Source organism: Filicampus tigris, chromosome 8 (genome assembly GCF_054856515.1).
Source record: "Filicampus tigris isolate MCC_2025a chromosome 8, RoL_Ftig_1.0, whole genome shotgun sequence".
In the NCBI taxonomy this organism is placed as follows: Eukaryota; Metazoa; Chordata; class Actinopteri; order Syngnathiformes; family Syngnathidae; genus Filicampus; species Filicampus tigris.
In genome coordinates this window covers 3,597,814-3,616,676 of record NC_141224.1, presented here as the reverse complement: position 1 = coordinate 3,616,676, position 18,863 = coordinate 3,597,814, and the positions used below count along the sequence as shown (strand labels likewise).

Below are 18,863 nucleotides of genomic sequence, written 5' to 3'. Positions count from 1 at the left end.
ACTGGCCGGTCACTTGACGGCCATTGACGCTATAGTTGACTGGAACCGATTCATGAAAAATGCCCTAATCGTGACATTTGGACGTAGCGGACTACAGTGAAACCTCCTCTACAATGTCCTTGGGGTTAGACGCAGGTTTTTTTGGTCCCCTTCATTGTCCGTCGATTAATTTGTCATCCATCCCTCGATATCATGGTTCTGTCCATCCACAATTCCTCTTTCGATTTGTCCTTCCTTTGTTCCTTTGGCCAAATCTACTTTTCTTTCTATTGATTCGTCTTCTTGGGCAACCCTAACCGTGGACTCGTTATCAGTCAGTCCTATCCGCCCTCCGTCCGTCCAACGAGTGTGTCGTGTTTGTGTATCTTGCAACAAACGCTTGCATAAGATCCATCTTATCGAAAATGATGGAAGATGCTGAGTGGGAAAAAAAACAGTTGAAAGAATTGCCTGGCTGACCACAATTCAAATACTATGTCTGACTTTCTTTAGGTGATGTGTATTTATTATTACTATTACGCTAGTTCTTTTTCTTTTACTATTGCGATTATTATTATTTGCCTTTCACAAACCGAGGGCTGGCGCAGCGTTTATGCCAACTCGCTGAGTGTAGCAAAGCCGAGGTGACGTGGAGAAGGAGTCAACGGTTCCCCGTCGTCAGCAGGGTCAGCGGCCTGTCTTTGACTCCACAGCGAATACTCATTTGGACGTGCGGGAAGACGAGCAGAACTTTAGCCGGCCGGCATCAGCAGAACATCCCAGGGAGGGACGCCGCGCTGAATTTCAAAGAGGAGCGCCGCGCGGCACTCGTGAAACTTTGCCCTGCAACGGCAAGTCTGCATCGTTTTACGGCTTTACTCCTGAACGCTGAGAGTGAGTCGATTCTCGTTTGTCGCGGGGAAACGTCCCAGGCCTTTAGATAAAAATCCAATCTAGAGTTTGTTTTTTTTTACCATATAGTAGGCCTGCAAATGATGGTTATTGTAACCGTCAATCTGTCGATTATTTTTATGATTAATCAATGAATCGGATGATTCCCTTTATTCACCATTTTAAATCGACAATGCCCAAACCTAAACCGATGATTCAGTTACTATTTTGGTTTGGTCCGTAGCATCCGTCCAAAAATGCTGATCATTCAAGTAAAAGCAAGATGTCTTATTTTGATGAAATAATATTGGAATCGGCCTCTAAAAATCCATATCGCTTTGGAACTAATATACGGGTGACACCTTCCAATGCAGTACAGATTCTGCATAAAGGAGAATAAAAAGAATGCTTGACAAGCAGCCAGTCAACGCAAGTGTTTGTGCGCCAGAAGATGAGGTAGATGACGGCTTTTTCTTTTCTTTTTTTTTTTCCTCTTTTCGAGGGGGGGCAGCTGTCACTCAAAGCGAGGGACGAGCGCACTCTCGCCCGCTTTTCCACTTAAAAGTTCGATGAAACGGCAGCGGCCCACGGGGGTGAAAGTCGAGCCTGCTTATGTAACGGCAGCACGCGCTCGGCGCTTTACATAAACGCCTCAAAGACAACGTCGGCATTTTGCAGCGTTATTTCCATTCCAAGTCTTTGTCAGCTTTCATATGCGCCGTACGCCGTGCTTGACGTCAACTTTTTTGCTCAGCGGCCAGTGTGGATGGTGGAAAACATTCGTCGAGGCAGGGGGGGCTGGGGGAAGCGTGTCCTGATTGAGGGAGCTTCTGTCAAAAAGGCGGCCGCGGCTTGAGGCGACTCATCGAAATTTAGGGCTGCCACGAACGATTGTTTTTTGATAACCGACTGCTCGGCGATTATTTTCGCGATTCGTCGACTCGGCGGATTGTCTTGCCGACGTCGGGTGCAATCCACCAAACCAAAAAATGTCCAACGTTTGCGCCCTCACTTTAGATTGCTCACTAATTTATAGAAAAAGCAGATACACGTGTTGACTGCCAGATGGTATTGATTTGAGGGAAAATAAGCAAATGACCAGATTTGAACATTGGCGCTTTGGGCCCCGCGCCAGCAGAATGCAAATCAGCGCTTATCACAGCAGCAAGCCGCTGCTCTTACGCAACCCTCGTTAGCTTGCAGCTTCAAGTGTGCAAACTCAAAAGAACGACAATGAAGAGAGTCGTACATTCCACTTGGAAGAAACTTTGCAGCTGGTCCCAGCCTGCCTGACGTGCACGACGATATGATCGTGCATGAAAATTAAAATGAAGCCAGTAGCTGTCAAGTATTAGTGCACTTTGAACAATTATTGACGTGACTCTTTTTTTCAATCAGACTCACATTAACAATCATTTCTTAATTTCCGATCCTTTGTTGAAAAAGAAAAAGGACCTTACTTCGAATTGACAATGGAGAAAATGTGCAAAGATAAATGATAATTGAGTTTCTGGTTTGTTTGGTAACATCCGTCAGAAAATCAGCAAAAGTGCACTGCACGCAGTTTGCATGGATGCACGCATAAAAACAAGTTGTTTTTTTTTTTTGTATTCGGCGAATTGACTCGCTTTGTGTCGGAGTGTGGAAAAGCGAGGCTTGTTCTCTTCCACTTTGAATATTCTGGACAGTGTGTGCGCCGTCGGGACGTGAAAAACAGCTGAGGCCGACTCTACGTGCTGTCACTCAATTCTTCGGCGAGTGCACCCACTCACGCTCGCACAGCACAGCAACCGACTTTGTCAATTTGTGGAAAGACAGAATAAATTACAGTTTGTTTTTGTGCGGCTGCTCTACATGTTCTTTACAACAAAAAACAAAAACAAAGCTCCAGCGGGGCTACAGTATGAATCATTGTGATGTGACTCTCGGGCCCTGTTGGGAATTTCAAACTCTCTAATCATCGCCATACAGTATCGGGAGCTTCATACTATCGAGAGGACCTCGATAGTTCCTTCACCAAAAGTACCATTGTATTCAATTTTTATATTAGGACTAAGTCAAAGGGGAAATCAACCCAAACATTTTTTTTCAAGAATATGTTCTATGCAGGCCCAATGGTTGAAACACGGCATTCTGACCGTAGAAAATGGGCAGGTGGATGGATGGATGGACGGACGGACGGACGGACGGATGGCAGTTGGCCGGATGGGCCAGCATGCGCGTATCTCGGCGTCGGCGCCCAAGTTCGACCTTGCCGCGCGGCCGCCTCATCCGCCCGATGGGAAAAGAATGAACGTTTCGCAGGGAGGGCGGAGGCCTTGGATGCGCGGTCGGCATGACGACGGCGCGCCAGCGCGGCAGCCTCGACGTCGTCGTCGTCGTCTTGGTCAATGGAGACGTGAAGACGTGATATGAATATGGCCGACAAGGATTTGCTTCGAGTTGATTTGAATCCGAAAAAGAATCCCATGTTTTTATTTTGAATGTGATGATCACGAATGTTGATGTTGACGGCAGCCTTGCGTCTACAACACGAAAAGAAATGGCAGTGTCAGTGCACTTTCAGCCCAGTGCCATCTACGGAAGTCCACCCAAACATATTTTTTTCAAGAATATTTTTCCCAGCTGGCCCACTAGTTGAAACACGGCATTCTGATGAATATTGCATTGGTGGAATAAGTGTTAATCCACTCGTTTTAAGCCATCTCTGGGGGTGGCCATTTTGTCTTCTGTCGACTGAAAAGGACATCACAACTGATCACAACCACCAATCCCGGCTCAGATTCAGAAAACAGGTCAGCCGTGATTGGTCGTTGTGAGCACTTGTGATGTCATTTTCAGTCGACAGAAGTGACAAAATGGCCGCCCCCAGAGATGGCTAAAAACGAGTGGATTAACACTTATTCCGCAAACGCAAATTGAATCAGAATGCCGTGTTTCAACTAGTGGGCCTGCTGGGAACATATTCTTGAAGAAAATATGTTTGGGTGGACTTTCGCTTTAATGAAACAATTATTGGATTTTTAAAAATAAATACATCCAAACATGATAAATGTCGTTTTCAAAATTGGAATTGATAGAATAATGTTCAACCAGCGATGAATGAATACAAGTTGTCACATGTGAAATTGCTTATTTTATGAACTCCATTTCTTATTTTCCGCATATTATCATATGCGAACAAATCAATCAATGAGCTCAATAAATAGAAACGAAGCAAGACCTAATGAAGCCGTCAGTACGGCGCTACGCTACTCGTAACTACAGGACGCTACGGTCCGGTACTCGACGCCATGTGAGTCCAGTGGAGTGACACTGTCTCCAATTGCACTCGTGACAAATACCGAATCTCCGCATCTCCTCGTGCACCCGCTGCTGTGCGATAACAGTTTGCAGCACTTTTGTTTCCTCCCTCATGTCTGTGTGCGCGCACGTGCGTGCGGGGCCATTAGATGCTCCATCCCGTTTGTACTAAATGAAAGCGGGTGAGGATGACGAGGATGAAGAGAGGAAGGCAGCAGTTGTCAGGCCAACACAGCAGCGCAGTGCAAAGCCGTCACCTCCAGGCACGCCGAACTCATGCGTGGTGTGTGCGTGCGCGCGTGCGTGCGTGCGCATGGAGGTCATTTCTGCACTGTAAGGACATTTGAACCTCTCTCGCTCTCTCTCTCTCTCTCTCTCTTTGAAAGCAGCAGCAGCAGTGCTTTGCTTGCACTCTGCCAGATAAGAAAGGCCGACGGGACACAGTATTAGGGACGGCCACACGCTGCAATGTGAAGCACTTTTGACTGACGGCGTCAGAAGTGGAGTTTACATGTTCATCTTCTTGGCGTAATGCGTTCATATAATACGTAGTACGTCTTTTGCACAAATTGGTTCCCCGGGCGCGGCAAGTTAGCGCTAGCGCACTGGCTGTTGCGAGACTGCTTTCACATGTTCTACAATTTGCTGCCGTTGATTTTGTCACAGCAGGCTTTGAACGGAAGGAGGTTTAGCTTTGAGCCTCAGATCCCGATAAGCGGTCTTTTCTATTAAACAAGCTCGTTGGGGGTTGTTGGCGTTTCTTTGATGGCACTGTGGACAAATTACATTGTATGCATTCTTGTTTGTTTTTGTGAAAAGTAAATAGAGTGAGGTTCCCAACAACAGGTAAATTAGCGCACTGATTGCTGTCAAGTGCCGCTCGGGTCCAAGTGCACCTTCTCCACGAGAAACAGTCGGGTGAGGTGGTTGTCACAACTGGCTCCCACATTTGAATGTGAAAAAGTTAAGCTATGAGCCTCGGGTGCTGCTAGCGTTCAGTTTCGCCGTTAGCGATTATGATTGTCAAGGGGATGGTTGGGCTGTAGTGTCTTCTTGGAATGAAGATGTCACTGTGGAAAACATACCCTGTACGTCTTTTTCACAAACTGTCGCTAACTGAATGGAGTGAGATTCCCTGGGATAGCCAAGTTAGCACTCTGGCTGTCACTCAACTGTTTTCACATTGGACATTGTTTTTTTTCCCCTCTTGCTTGGAGCTGGAGTTGATTTTGTTCCAGATGACACGAGCCTTGGAATGGAAGGTTTAGCTTTGAGCCTCAGGTTCTGCTAGACCTTTTTTTTGTTTGTTTTTTTTCCAAATCTTGTACATCCTCGTCCTTTTTTTTTTTTTTTCATCCCAAATCTTGTCGATCCTCGTCCTTATGAACATTGTCATGTCTTAGTTTTTAGTTTTTTTTTAAGCAGCTTGCACACACAAGAGTGAGGGCGACGCTTGCTAATACAGCAGATTTAATGGTAACCATGGAAATAATTACAGAGCAGACGCACAGTGTGAAGAGTGAGCTGCACACGCACACACACACACACACACTGAGAGAGGGAGAATGTTTTTTTTTATTTTTTGTATTTAATTCCAGCAAGTGTGTGACGGGACCGAGGCTTGTGGCCACCCGGATGTTATTTTTAGCCGTTGGGGTTCGCTCCCCATCCGCTACGTCACCACTTGGCCCTTTTTGTAGTGCTGGCGGAACATCGCGTGAGTTAGTTGAAGACAAGTCACCATGACATCACTTTTTTTTTTTTTTTTTTTGAGGCCCATGACGATATTTGGTAGGAAAACAATTTGATGGCCGATTATTTTGAAAAAAATCTATCATGATTTAAGTGACTTTTTTTTTTTTTTTTTTTGCTCCGTTAACACTCACACCAACAAAAATGACCCACAACCATGACTCGAGGGTAGGGGGGAGGATACTGAGGCGCCTTTTCACTTTCTCACTCACATTTGAAATGATGTGCCAAGAGAGAGTTGAGCTAAAACGGGATCCAAATTTAATGCTTGAAACGTATCCTAAGCCTTCCTGTCAATCTTGTGGTCGTGTCCGGCATTCGTATAACGACGTTGCGTCGTCAAGCATGAAAACTATTCTCAACAATATTTACTGTTTCATGCAACTTTTCTGCGTTTAAGCGGCAAAACTCTGGCCGATTCAGATTTTTATTTATTTATTATTATTGAGTTGTTGCTTAGGGGACTGATGCGAGTGGTAGTTTCTCTGGTAATTCGGGGCTGTACTTCCACATCACTGGATAAGGATGTGGAAAAGGACTTTTTAGTCAACAACTATTTTTAAAAAAAATTGAGGAGAGAACAGTAAAGGAGTACATGACTGCCGACACAGTCAGGCCATGATGTTAAAAAGTTGTCATCATGGAAACGCGTATAGGAGAGCTGTTTAGCTCTGACAGCTTAACGCTGCTTTACATTGATTTTTTTTTTCTTTTTATAACGATTGATTTCATTTAACATATTTGTATGTGGATTTGGGAATGCAAGTCGCAAAGAAAAATGAGTGATTGTAATTGAATGTACAAATGAGCTGTCTTAATAATGGGTGGTTGGATTTAATTTTTTTGTTGTTTTTTTTTTGTGGAAAAATGTGTAATTGGCCATGAAGGGGAAGAAATGGAAGCTGGAGGTAAGAAAAGCAGTTTTGGTCCTAGCAGGGATGCAAGCAACCCCGCCTCCCTTTTGCACGCACGCACGCCTAGCAAAGGAGCGAGCGCTCTCTCTCTCCCTCTATCTTTCTCTTCTCTCTGTCACTCTTTCCCTTTCCCTCCCTCTCTCTTTCTCTCCCTCTCATTCTCTTGCTCTATCATTCTCTCTCTGCCTCGCTATCCCTCTCATTCTCTCTCTCTCCCGCTCTCATTCTCTCTCTCACTCCCACTCTCTCTCGCGCTCTCTCTCTCATTCTCTCTCCCTCTCTCTCTTAATATCTCTCTTTCTCTCTCTCTCTCCCTTTTAATATCTCTCTGTCTCCCTCTCTCTCTTAATATCACTCTCTCTCTCTTAATATCTCTCTCACCCTCTTAATATCTCTCTGTCTCCCTCTCTCTCTCTCTCTCTCTCCCGCTCTCATTCTCTCTCTCACTCCCACTCTCTCTCGCGCTCTCTCTCTCATTCTATCTCCCTCTCTCTCTTAATATCTCTCTTTCTCTCTCTCTCTCCCTTTTAATATCTCTCTGTCTCCCTCTCTCTCTTAATATCACTCTCTCTCTCTTAATATCTCTCTCACCCTCTTAATATCTCTCTGTCTCCCTCTCTCTCTCTCTCTCTCTCTCTGTGTCTCTCTCTCTCTCTGTCTCTCTCTCTCTCTCTCTCTCTCTCTCTCTCTCTCTCTCTTTCTCTCTCTCTCTCTCTCTCTCTCTCTCTCTCTCTCTCGGCCGTGGCGTTGTCGTTGCCCTGCTGTGCACGCAGGATGCTCTCCACGTCCACGCGGCGGGCTGCTGGCAGACGCCAAGGCGGCCCCGTCAGCTCACAGGCACCTTCCTCGAGGAGCGCGCGCCGCTCGCGGTCGTCAGCCCATCGGAGGGACTAAATCGTCAACCACTGGTTTTCTTGCTTGCTTGTTTGTTGTTTTTCGGCGCGGTGGACAGCCGTCCGTCTACTTTGGCTCCCGAGCGTGCAAGATGAACCACCTCGGCGGACGGTCCGCCTGCCCCCCCGCCGGGGGAGCTCAGCCAGATGCCGCGAGGAGGCGCTGCGAAAGGCGGCGACGGAGGGCCAAGCGCAGCAGCCGCGCCTCCTCCTCCTCCTCCTCCTCCTCCTCCTCCTCCTCCTTCTCCTCGGCGTGAGATTCTTCGTCTGTGTTTGTTTCTCTCGGCGACTGGCGATGAGAGATGCGTGCACATAATGAACAGTGGCCTACTTAAAAAGAAGGAAGAGGAACGAGGAGGCGCCGGCAGCGCTCTCTCGTCACGGAGGCACTTTGGGGTCACCTTATTGGAGGCCAGCTGCAGCTGGGAATGTACTTCCTGTCCTGTCCTGTCCTGTCCTGTCCCGTCCCGTCCTGTCCTATCCCATCCACCTGCACCACTTTGCTTGGTTTGGTTTGAGGTCTCCCAGAGAACGCAAAAACTCCGTTGTACCGCAATTGTGCTTCTCTTGTTTGTTTTGTCTGTCGAAGGAGTTTGACTGAACTGTGCTACTTGCTGCCACCGAATAATTGCCATCATTCAAACTGACGTTTTTTGGAGTGCCTTGGAAGTGGAAGCTGGAGAGTTTTCCTTTGGTGGCGGAATACACTCGGACCTTTTTTGACGCCCAATTTGCAGCCGATGCGTCAGCAGATCCCGTGGTGGACACGCTCAAGCGGAATGTCAACGCAAACTTTGGAATTACTGACAACAGTGGAAGAAGCCCGTCAAGGCATCAGAACAAAGGCCACCTGATTTGTCGGTAGGATTATTTTCATCATGTACTTTCAATCTAGCATGTCTGCTCTTCTTTATTGTAGAGAAATTATGCAGGTATTTTGTTTTAACTGGTGGAGCGTGGTGGACGTTTCCATTCATCAAGCGTTAATGGAATATATTGGTCAATTCCATTTTTCGTCGGGTCGGCGTGGAAGGGGGTCTCGCCCCAGCTTGTCTGTCAAATTCATTGCTGTAATGACGAGCACATCCCTGTAGATGGCGCCCTTGCATCACTTTGAGATCAGCACATCTTTTATACGGTGAATACGCTTGTTGAGGGAATGCAACCACGTTGGGAGTCGCACACGTTTACTAACCTGGTCCTCAAACACAGCATGGGTATCGTATGTCCGCTCGAAACCGAGGATGTGTTGTGCTAGTTCGTAGAAAGGCTGTGCCATGATGGTGAGAGAAAGTGAACGGCGAACGCCATGTAAAAACACCACCGAGGTTCACCTCGAGCCATGCGGTGAGTTGGTGTGTCTCGCGACACTTTTCATAATTGTCTATCTGGACATAAATGACTACTTGACCATCCAAAGGCCTTTCTCAGTCTTCTTTCTGTTGTCTCATACAGTTGGACGCTCGCGTTAGGAACGTCCCCTTTGACAAACAGTTTGAGTTATGCTCCATATTTTTGTAGAAAGACGAACTCGAGCTTTGATTTGCCAAGGGTCTGGCATGGATGAGCGGATGCATCCATGTTGTGTTCCGTCACTGGCAAGGTGCCGACCGCATTGCCGCAAACTGGAAGCTTATTGCGGATGTCGGCCTAAGTTGCATTCCTGAATAACGTGCTGAAAGAAGTCCGAAAATCGGTTCATTTTCATTCAAACAAACAAAACAATATCTACAGAAATTATATTACAGAAATTCGTATTTGCAGCAACACACTGGTTAACCCAATTAAGGCCTAAAGCGCCTTTCTCAACAGTTCCCCAAAACCGTCGGTCGCCTTTGGAATTACCTTTGAAAACCTGAAGTTCTCCCCAGAAATTCAACGCTTACAAAATGATTAATATCTCAGCCCCTGTAGCAGACAGAAGCGTAATTACAAAAGAATTAAAAAGCTTAGACATGTGGCTTTCACACAGGCAGAATTTATTATTTACTGTTTCAATCGAAGATGTAAAAATAATGTGTCAGTGCAAGACAAGCACTATTTTAATTTGGAGATGCGCACCATCACCTTCTTTAAACGCAGCTCAGCCTCAAACAATTAAAAACTTTTTTTTTTTTTTCCTTTTGGGTCGGCGTGTGTTTCCCCACCATGCACAAGGCGTCCGACATCACCTCTAGCTGCCCTTCTGTGGCAAATCGTCCCCAGTGGGGAGCCGGCGCTTGCTCCAAAATTAGAGTTGGAAGCGCGTTGCTGCGAGGAGGACGCGTATGTCTTCAGGCGCACCAGGCACGACATCAGCCCGCTCAAAACGCAACACCGCCACTGCAAGTCAAAACGCAACACCGCCCGCAAAGCACCAACATTAAAAAAAAAAAAAAAAAAAAAAAGCAAAGTGGTCTCTTTTCCACATTTCAAGTTGTTATCGTGCTATAGTCAAATTATAGCGTTGCAAAAAATTCCAGTGACAATGAAGCTGCACATCTTGAGGGCGGAAAAAAAAAACATGTTGGGAGAAAAGAAAGTGGATAAAAAGAACTTGGGTGGGGGGGGGGGCAACGTTAGGCGGAAACCGCTCGTTGTTCTAGCACAGCAAAGGCGAAACCTTGAAAGCAAACAAAACGAAAAAAAAAAGTCCCGAGGAGACCTGCCAAGTGTGCAGCCTTCGTCTCTGACATTAGGTAAGGTTGTCTTCAGTTGCAGTTCTTTACGTTTAGGCTTCGGTCCAGTTGCATTTGGAGACGTGATGTTTGGTTCGGTTTGGTCGAGTTTGGATGCTTTTCCTTACGTTTGGCTCAGTCTAGTTTAGGGTTAGCTTGGCGATATCGGCTTTTGTTGGCTTCTGTCATGTTTAGTTAAAGAGGAAGTCAACCCAAACATTTTTTTTTCAAGAATATGCTCCCAGCAGGCCCACTAGTTGAAACACGGCATTCTGATTAATTTTGCGTTTTTAGCCTTCTCTGGGGGCGGCCATTTTGTCTTCTGTCGACTGAAAATGACATCACAACTGCTCACAACAACCAATCACGGCTGACCTGTTTTCTGAATCTGAGCCATGATTGGTCGTTGTGAGCAGTTGTGATGTCATTTTCAGTTGACAGAAGACAAAATGGCCGCCCCCATAGATGGCTAAAAACGACCAGATTAACACTTATTCCACAAACGCAATATTTATCATGTATTAAACTGTATGTGCTACGTTTGTGGCGTGTGTCGCAGGTATGTCCTGCATCTACGTGGAATATGTCGTGGCCATGTCTGCCATTGTTGCGGAATGTGTGGAGCCGGGTCGGCCGTCTTTGTGCGTTGTGTTGCATCATCTCCGCCATCGTTGCGGAGCGTGTTGCAGGAATGGCCTCCATCTTGTTGGCACGTGCTACAGTTATGGCCGCCCTCTTTGTGGTGTGCTGCAGTGTCTTGGCCTTTTTTGGTGGAGTGTGTCACAAGTCCGGGATGTGCGGAGACACGTCTGCCATCTTTGCTGCTGCACAGGCGCCACTTTTGTCGACTATGTTGAGGGAAGGTCTGCCATCTTTGTGGAAGCTATTGCCCAATCGATGCCGTCCATCTCTGTGGAGTGTTTTGCGGTAATGTTCAGCATCTTTATTGAGTGCGTCAAGCCATTTTTGTAGCATTTCCGACATGTTTTGGGCATGTCCGGCATTTTTGAGAAGTTTGTGATTCAGTTGGCAGAGGAAGCATGGCGTGCAACCACAGACTGGCTGACACAATGTAATATCGTGTCGGGAGTTTATGAAACAGCAGAAAGAAACAAATCTAACTTTTGCTCAGGAGGCGGAGAATATGAATGATAGCGGTGCATAAATGTCAGTGGTGGAATAAACATGAAAACGCACTTGAGTGATTCTCGTCTCCAAGAAACACCAAATCATGTTCAGCAGCTTTGGAAGAACAACGAGGCCAGCGGGGTCTCGCGCTCTTCGCCGACGTCAATGATTCATGCAGTCGCTAAATCAAAGAGGCAAACTCGGTCTGCTGGCTGGAATAGCAACACCCTCCTCTTGCGCCCTTTTCCTCCCTCCTCGTCTTCCTCGTCCACCACCCCAGGCCAGACTGAGTCTCATCACGATACACGTGGACGTGGAACATTTCTTGTGTTCGGAAACGTATTTTGGGGTGTAAAGAGAAGTTCTCTTAGCTTGCTAACAGTTTTGGCTGTCAACACTAGTCTTCATCGGAGCTGTCAGTGCTTCCGGCGTGACGCACGAAGCCTTCCCGCGTGATCACGCGAGAGCTCACGAAACCCCACAACAGCAGAACGTCCCGGTTTACGCCCACGACTACTTTTAAGGAAGGAATTGGATAAACGTCAGTCTGTTCCATTTTTATTGAATTTGTATGGTCACAATACTCTGTAACGCCCACCACGATGTAGTGCGATGGACATTTTTATGATGTTTATTGTGGTGGAGTGTATGACGATGTGTCGGCCATCTTGCGGAGTGCGTTGCAGAATGCCCGCCATCTTTGTGGAAAGTTTTGTGGCATTTACCCTACCCTTGTGTGCCATCTTTGAAGAGTGTTTGTTGTGTCGTGTCCACCGTCTTTGTGGGGATGTGTTAGGGCAGGTCGGCCATCTTTGTGGAATTTTATGCAGCATGTGCTTTGTGGACTGTGTTGTTCCACAATGTCGTCCATCTTTGTGGGGTGCGTTTCGCCATGCGTGGCCATACGCGGGCCAGCATCTTCTCGAAGTGCGTCACATTGTTGAAAACAAGCCGTCTGCCTGGTATCAATCGAGCGTCGCCATGACAACCTCGGCAGGAAAGGCAACGAAATGGAGCAGATTGTCACTTTCCCTGAAAGGAATACTTAATGTCTCGGACTAATTTGCGCTGACTATTAAGGGGCTAATCAAGGTCAAGTGAAAACGGAGTGCACATTCATCCGGATTGTGCACGGACGGGAACAGGAACACCGTGGTGATGTTCAAAGAGTGTTTTTAAAGAGCGGTGTGAGGTGTACTGTGTGCTTGCCAGGTTCAAGCGGGGGTGCGCAAGTCGCCTATCACCTGGCCTCCGAACTGATTTTCCAACCATTGGAGCAATTCTCCTCCTCTTTTTTTTTTTTTTTTTTTTTTTTTTTTAAATTCCTCTCCAAATAAGGCGTCGTCACAAAGGCAAAAATGTCAGCGATAATTGGATGTGGCGGGCGGAGTGTGGGCGTGAAAGCTGGCCGTGTGTCCGGCTGACAAGGACAATGCTGCGGTTAATGCGGCCCCATGTGGAGTCTGAAAAGAAACGCCGCCTTAATTACACACACGCGATTGCCGCTTATGGCGCCGTAGTTGCCGGCTAGGGCTTCGAAAGCAGAACATTCCCACGTTTACGCTCAGCTGGGAACTCGTTGCACAGGAGGGACGTATCAAGAGGCGCATCACGCTTTCGACTTCAGCCTTCACGCAGGATACTTCAATGCTCACATTAGATTTGCCAAGCCAATATCATGAATGCCACCCCCCAATTGTTTCTTCTTTTTTAGAATTGTCTACGTTAATCGATTAAACCTTAACTACAGCCGCCAAAATCATCTGCAAAACGTCATCATGCCGACTCATCTTATTACATTTTCCTGAGAGATGTTTAGCTTACAGATGATTTGGTTTTGAGCGATCCTGTAACCTCAAGTCAACATATCGTCACTGTTGGGCACAACCCGTATGTCCAAATTTTTTTTTTTAAATTTCAACAAATGGCTGCGATGGATCTGTCCCACCTCATTTGTTATTTGTAGTCATTATTAACCAATTTAAAATGTTGAAAATAGCTTTAGAGCAACTCTGTTAACACTCAAAGAGTTATAAAATGTTGGGGGAGCCTTGCAGCATTAGGTTGCCGCATGGTTGAATGTCTGGATGTTTTGTAGACAATAACAAGTGAAAAATTGTGACATTACTTACATTTTAGTGTGTCTTACTTTGTAAGGGGAAAAAAAAAGCTATTGCTGTAATGCTTCAATGCAGAAGGAACTGATCAGCCTCAAAGGTATGTTTGCATGGAGATACATTTCTGCCTATTTAACTGCTTAGTCAGGTCATTGTTGTCTTTGTTGTATCACTCGTGGCTCTAAGACTCCTGAAAAAGAGTTTGGGATGATGAAATAACAATTTGACTTTGGAAAACCACAAACAACATTTTTGCAGATTTTCTCACGCATGTTCTTGGACTCGACCAGGATCTGAATCATTATCATTTTATGTCAATCTGAAATAATGTCCTGATTTTTAAAAAAGGAATGCAAATTAAAAATGATAACGTGTTCTGAGGGTGGGAGGCAGTTCCCATCCAAGTAGCAGCTTGCTTTCGACTCTTCTGACCTCCTGCAAAGAAATCCAAGCAGAAAATCTTCCCCCCCCTCGAAAATCACAAGTTGAGCGGAAGCTAGAATTGTGACACAGCCACCAAACAAGGGCTCCTTTGGCCATCTGGAACTTGACCCGTTTTGCATTCAAACAGCTTTTGACTGAAAATTCACCGAATGGCGATTTTTCAGTTCTTTACAACATAACAAATGTTGCAATGATTTGGAATGGTGCGTTTGAAGTGATTTATTTTTTGGGAAAAAAAAAAACTGTCCTGATTGGGAGGTTGGTAGAAAACATTCTTCTCTAATGGCGGATGACTTGAAAATGATGCTTAGGAGGATGTGAGAAAAAAAAAACATTTGCATAATCATTTGGAAGGTGGTGTGAGTTGAACAGAACGAATGTTCTCTTAATAAGCAACCGCTTGCTTGGCTGGATGAAAGAAGGCCACGTATGTACGCGGGCGCGTATGTACGCAGACGCAGGCCGGCCTTGTGCAAGCCTCGTGGCTGCGGCGGTGCACTCCTGGACACCTTTTAGTGATTCTTGGACGCTTTCTCTCTTAAGGTCACTTTTCATTGGCTCCCTCGTTGGCCTTTCCGACTTGTGTACTTTTTCCACAAAGAAGCCACTGGCTCTAATGTCTCGCCTGCTTTTTTTCCCTTTTTTAACTCTCCCGGCGTGGGCTGCAGAGAATGTTCGAATTATCACAAGAGAAATGGAGAGAAAGCGAGAGTGGCAGCTGAAAGGAAACCATTTGGACAGCTAAATGAAAGCCAGCCAGGACGGACGGACGGACGGACGGACAGGCAGGCGGGGACTGAACATGCTTGCAGGGCACAAAGAAAATGGAGCACACTGGCTCAAGCACAGCTGGACTGCGGTGGGAATCGTTGATTCAGTTTTCAACTTCCTAAAACAGAAAAGAAGGATTTCAAGACAGTTGACGAAAAAGTCAGCTGAGAATACCGACATTGCGGCCACTGCGTCTGGATCATTGGCTCATGAATTATATTTATTTTTAAGTATTAAAAAAAAAAAAAAAAAGAAATCGACTGAGAATGGCAAAAAAAAAATGTATATCAGCTTTGAAGTTTCAACAAGAATTAAAGCAATCATTTCATCGAGGGTCTTTAACTGTAACACCCATAACTGAATTTGTGCCATCAGACTGTTGGCGGTCACATTTTACGGCCTGCCCACTTGGCCTCCACAATCACAAAAGAAGTTGAGAGCGGGGGGGGGGGACACTTCGCTGGCCGTCCCGTCGTCGCCAGCGTGTGTCCTTGAAGATACGTGCGGCGCCATGACATTTTGCTGACCTCCACTTAGGCCTGCCCGGAGCACACGGCTGCTCCAATTTGGGGGAATTTGAATGGACACAACACAGGCGGACACATTCTGAACCTGGCGGACATGTCGTTTTATTGCTTTCAGAAATAGGACAAGAGCGGCCATCAAACACCTTCCATTGTAGAAATCCATTCATGGAGTGTATTATTCTTATTCTCATGATTATGATGATGATGGTTTTTCAGTCAGTGCTCCAGGGTGGGCAAATGATTCGAAAAGAAGCAAACTTGCTAACGTCTTTGTGATCTCGTGTCCCGCCAGATCACCGACCTCGGCGGAAGAGCATAGCCACAGGGAAGCAGCCCAGCATGGACCTTCCCCCCAGCGCCCCCCTTCAACCCTTCCGACAATCCGTGAGTAACCCCCCCGCCTGCTCCCTCTCGCTGCCCCTCGCGCCCCCCCGCGCCGCCGCCCACGGCTGGGGCCGGCGGGCCGGCGGCACCCCGCCGCCTCCACCCTTCTCGCTCTCCCTGGCCGCGTCGCCCGTCCTCGCTCCGCGCCAGCGGGGGCGACGCGACCCCAAGGGCGCCAAGAAGGGTGGCGGCACGCCTCCCCTGCCCCGCTCGTTGCCCCTCTCTCCTTGCCTGTCGCTTCCCCTGTCCCGTTCACCCTCCTCCACCTCCCCCTTCCCGTACTGGGGCGGAGACTGGAGGCCTGCCGCTTGGAGTCCTGTGGCAGGAGGAAGCCTAATTGCAACACTACCCCCGATGGAGGTATGTGGACACCCTGCACCCCCCTCCCCGAAATGGAAAATCATGCTCGCCTCACCGCGCCTTACCTTGGAAACATGGTGTCAAATGCTAATGTTACCAAGCAGTCTTGTAGAAAGTTCCAGAAATAGATGTACGGCCCAACCAACAACCAATATAGATTTTTTTTTTTTTTTCAGGCCGTTCGATTCGGATGTTTGGCTGAAAAAGTTCTGGTTACCAATTAAACAACCTATTAAGTTGAAAAGATATCCAGTAAATGCTTTCCAATAGATTTTTTTGGTACGGTTCATAATTTCCTTTAGTTCCCCTTTTCCTTGGCTGTAATTCCACTGTCGACCACTAGATGGCGGCGCGCTATTTTGTTTGAAAGAAGAAAATCAACATGAAGTATTTCAAGATCAGTCTAGTTTTTGATGAATATTGTTGACTCAATCCTCTTCAATCCTGCTTTTTACGCCTACAGAAAGCGACGGCTGCAAGTTTCAATCTTTGGGCATGGTTGTGGATGAATATTCAGATGATAAATTAAATCTGTTAGTTTGGGAAAGATAGCATTTGTTAACTGGAAATACAACGAGGGTACACTGTTTGTACAGTATTTTTTGTCTTGTCCATTAAGGTTGCTCTGTTTTTTATGTGTTTGTATTACTTTAAAATTATGTTTAACCAGCTTACAAACAATAAGTGCCGTAAATGCATTTAAAACATAAACTAAGGAGTGTTTAAATAGGGAATTTCTAGATTGTGGGTTTCACTTAATGCCAAGGGTGTCTGGAACATAACCCACGCACGCCATCGGGGCGTGGGGGGAGGAAAAAGTTTTTCAAACACAATGGCCAAGAAAAATGACAACAAGTCAACTTGCCTCTCTGCTGAGCGTGTTGTGTCATCTTTGGATATGTTGACTCTCCTGACAGGAAGTTCTCGCGCACGCCGCTGCCCGCCGCGAGCCGTGTTGGCACACCGCGCCCGTCCGTGCGTTGCTGATGTCACGCTGCTAATACGTTGTGCCAATTGCCATCATGCTTGGCTCCGTTTGTGCGCGCAGAGTTTCCTGAGCAGGAGGTTGAAGGGCTCCATCAAGAGGGCCAAGAGTCAGCCCAAACTGGACCGAACCAGCAGCTTCCGACACATGATCCTGCCTCGCTTCCGCAGTGCCGACCAGGACAGGTCAGTGTCGTCGCCTGGCCGGGTTCAACGCTTTGACCACACACAGCAAAAGGCTTTGTGTTCCTGTCTTGCTTGTCACCGCCGTCGCCCGGCAACGCTCCGTTCCGTGCCCCCCGCCCACCGGCGCGCGGGCGCGCTGCTCCCTGCTAAGTGCAGTGTGAAAAGGGCTTGGTCGTTGACTGAACGCAACGTCGTTGAACCGTACCGCGAATGTTGCGGGCTGCGACCGATGAGCAATGCGATTTCCCCCCGCTCACCTTGGCTCCTTGTCGCCGGCAGGACGCGCTTGATGCAAAGCTTCAAGGAGTCGCACTCGCACGAGTCGCTGCTGTCGCCCAGCAGCGCGGCCGAGGCGCTGGACCTCACGCTGGACGAGGACGCCGTCATCAAGCCCGTCCATTCCAGCATCCTGGGACAGGAGTACTGCTTCGAGGTGAGAACCGCCGCCCGCGCCGCCCCTCCCTCGCTCGCCGTCGCCGCGGCGACTAACGGTTGCGGGTGGCCCGCCGCCTCAGGTGACCACGTCGTCGGGAACCAAGTGCTTTGCGTGTCGCTCGGCGGCCGAGAGAGACAAATGGATCGAGAACCTGCAGAGAGCCGTCAAACCCAACAAGGTGAGGCGAGGCGACCAAAGAGCCAACCGGCCAAAGAACGGGAGCACTGTCCACTCTCCGTGTGCGCGTGTCCGTTGCTCCTCGCCCTGTCCTACCTTGTCGCTCTCCCCCTCCTCCTTCTTGTCGCTGTTCTTGTTATTTGCTCCATAAGCTGTGTGTGACCTCCATCTTCCTGAACTCGTCTGGCCAATTGCGTTTAGAATCGCATTTATTGTGGCTATACACGTGTACAATGACACTGAAAAAAGCTCCTTCTCCAGTGCTGGCGTGTATGCGGAGTGTATTCAGTCCGAAACAAAATGAAAGACGATAAAAAAACATTGACCGCAAGAGACAAACAGTCTGAATTGCGGCATGAGTCATGTTATTGCGCACGATATGGATTTTTACACAGCAGAATTCCAAGCACCTGAAATGTTGCACGGTGGTAGAATTTCATCACAATGTGCCTCCCAGCCAACACTGCTCCTAGCGCCGCAAAGAAAGAGAAAACAAAACGTTTGCTACGTCAAAGAGGCTTGCGCGATCATATAAGAAGCTTTCCTTCGTCGGAACACGCCCACCGGGAATCATTAGTCAGGTGAAAGTGAGCTGTCCAGATGTTGCGACCGTGGGGTTCCTGGCTCACGCGCACATGCGCGCAAACATCAGTCAGATCCCAAGCAGAGCTGAGAGCAGCAAAGACAAACGGCTTGAATTGTATTTGTGCAGCCTTGGAAGATGATTCAGGGATCGATCTCGTTCTCAACTCTACATGTCCGCCAGTCACTTGGCGATGACGTGCAGCTGCTCTCATCTCGTGATCGCATGGGCACACGTTACTGAGATTGACCAAGAATGACGTTTCAGAATAATATTAAGCAGTCATTTGCCAAAATATGAAGTTGTCACAAAAGCACCGCAGAAGCTTTCGGGAAACACTCGGGGACATGCCAGGTCTTCAGTCTCAACTCCCCTCG

General features: G+C 47.4%; 1 protein-coding gene across 14 annotated transcripts in view; it reads left to right on the top strand.

Moving 5' to 3' along the window:
* syngap1b (synaptic Ras GTPase activating protein 1b) overlaps nucleotides 1-18,863 on the top strand; it is a 77,980-nt gene that overhangs the window by 25,796 nt on the left and 33,321 nt on the right. For 12 of the 14 annotated variants that reach the window (XR_015087732.1, XR_015087733.1, XM_086037109.1 and 9 more), the window contains exons 4-7: nucleotides 15,669-16,120; nucleotides 17,169-17,290; nucleotides 17,570-17,723; nucleotides 17,806-17,904. Coding sequence is in view for 12 of the 14 variants with exons in the window: in XM_086037109.1 (XP_085893235.1) it covers nucleotides 15,669-16,120; nucleotides 17,169-17,290; nucleotides 17,570-17,723; nucleotides 17,806-17,904 (827 nt within the window). In the remaining 2 variants the exon portion in view is untranslated. Of the gene's footprint in view, nucleotides 1-7,366; nucleotides 8,594-15,668; nucleotides 16,121-17,168; nucleotides 17,291-17,569; nucleotides 17,724-17,805; nucleotides 17,905-18,863 lie in introns of those variants that run through there. The other 2 variants (XM_086037110.1, XM_086037108.1) reach the window with 2 other exon arrangements.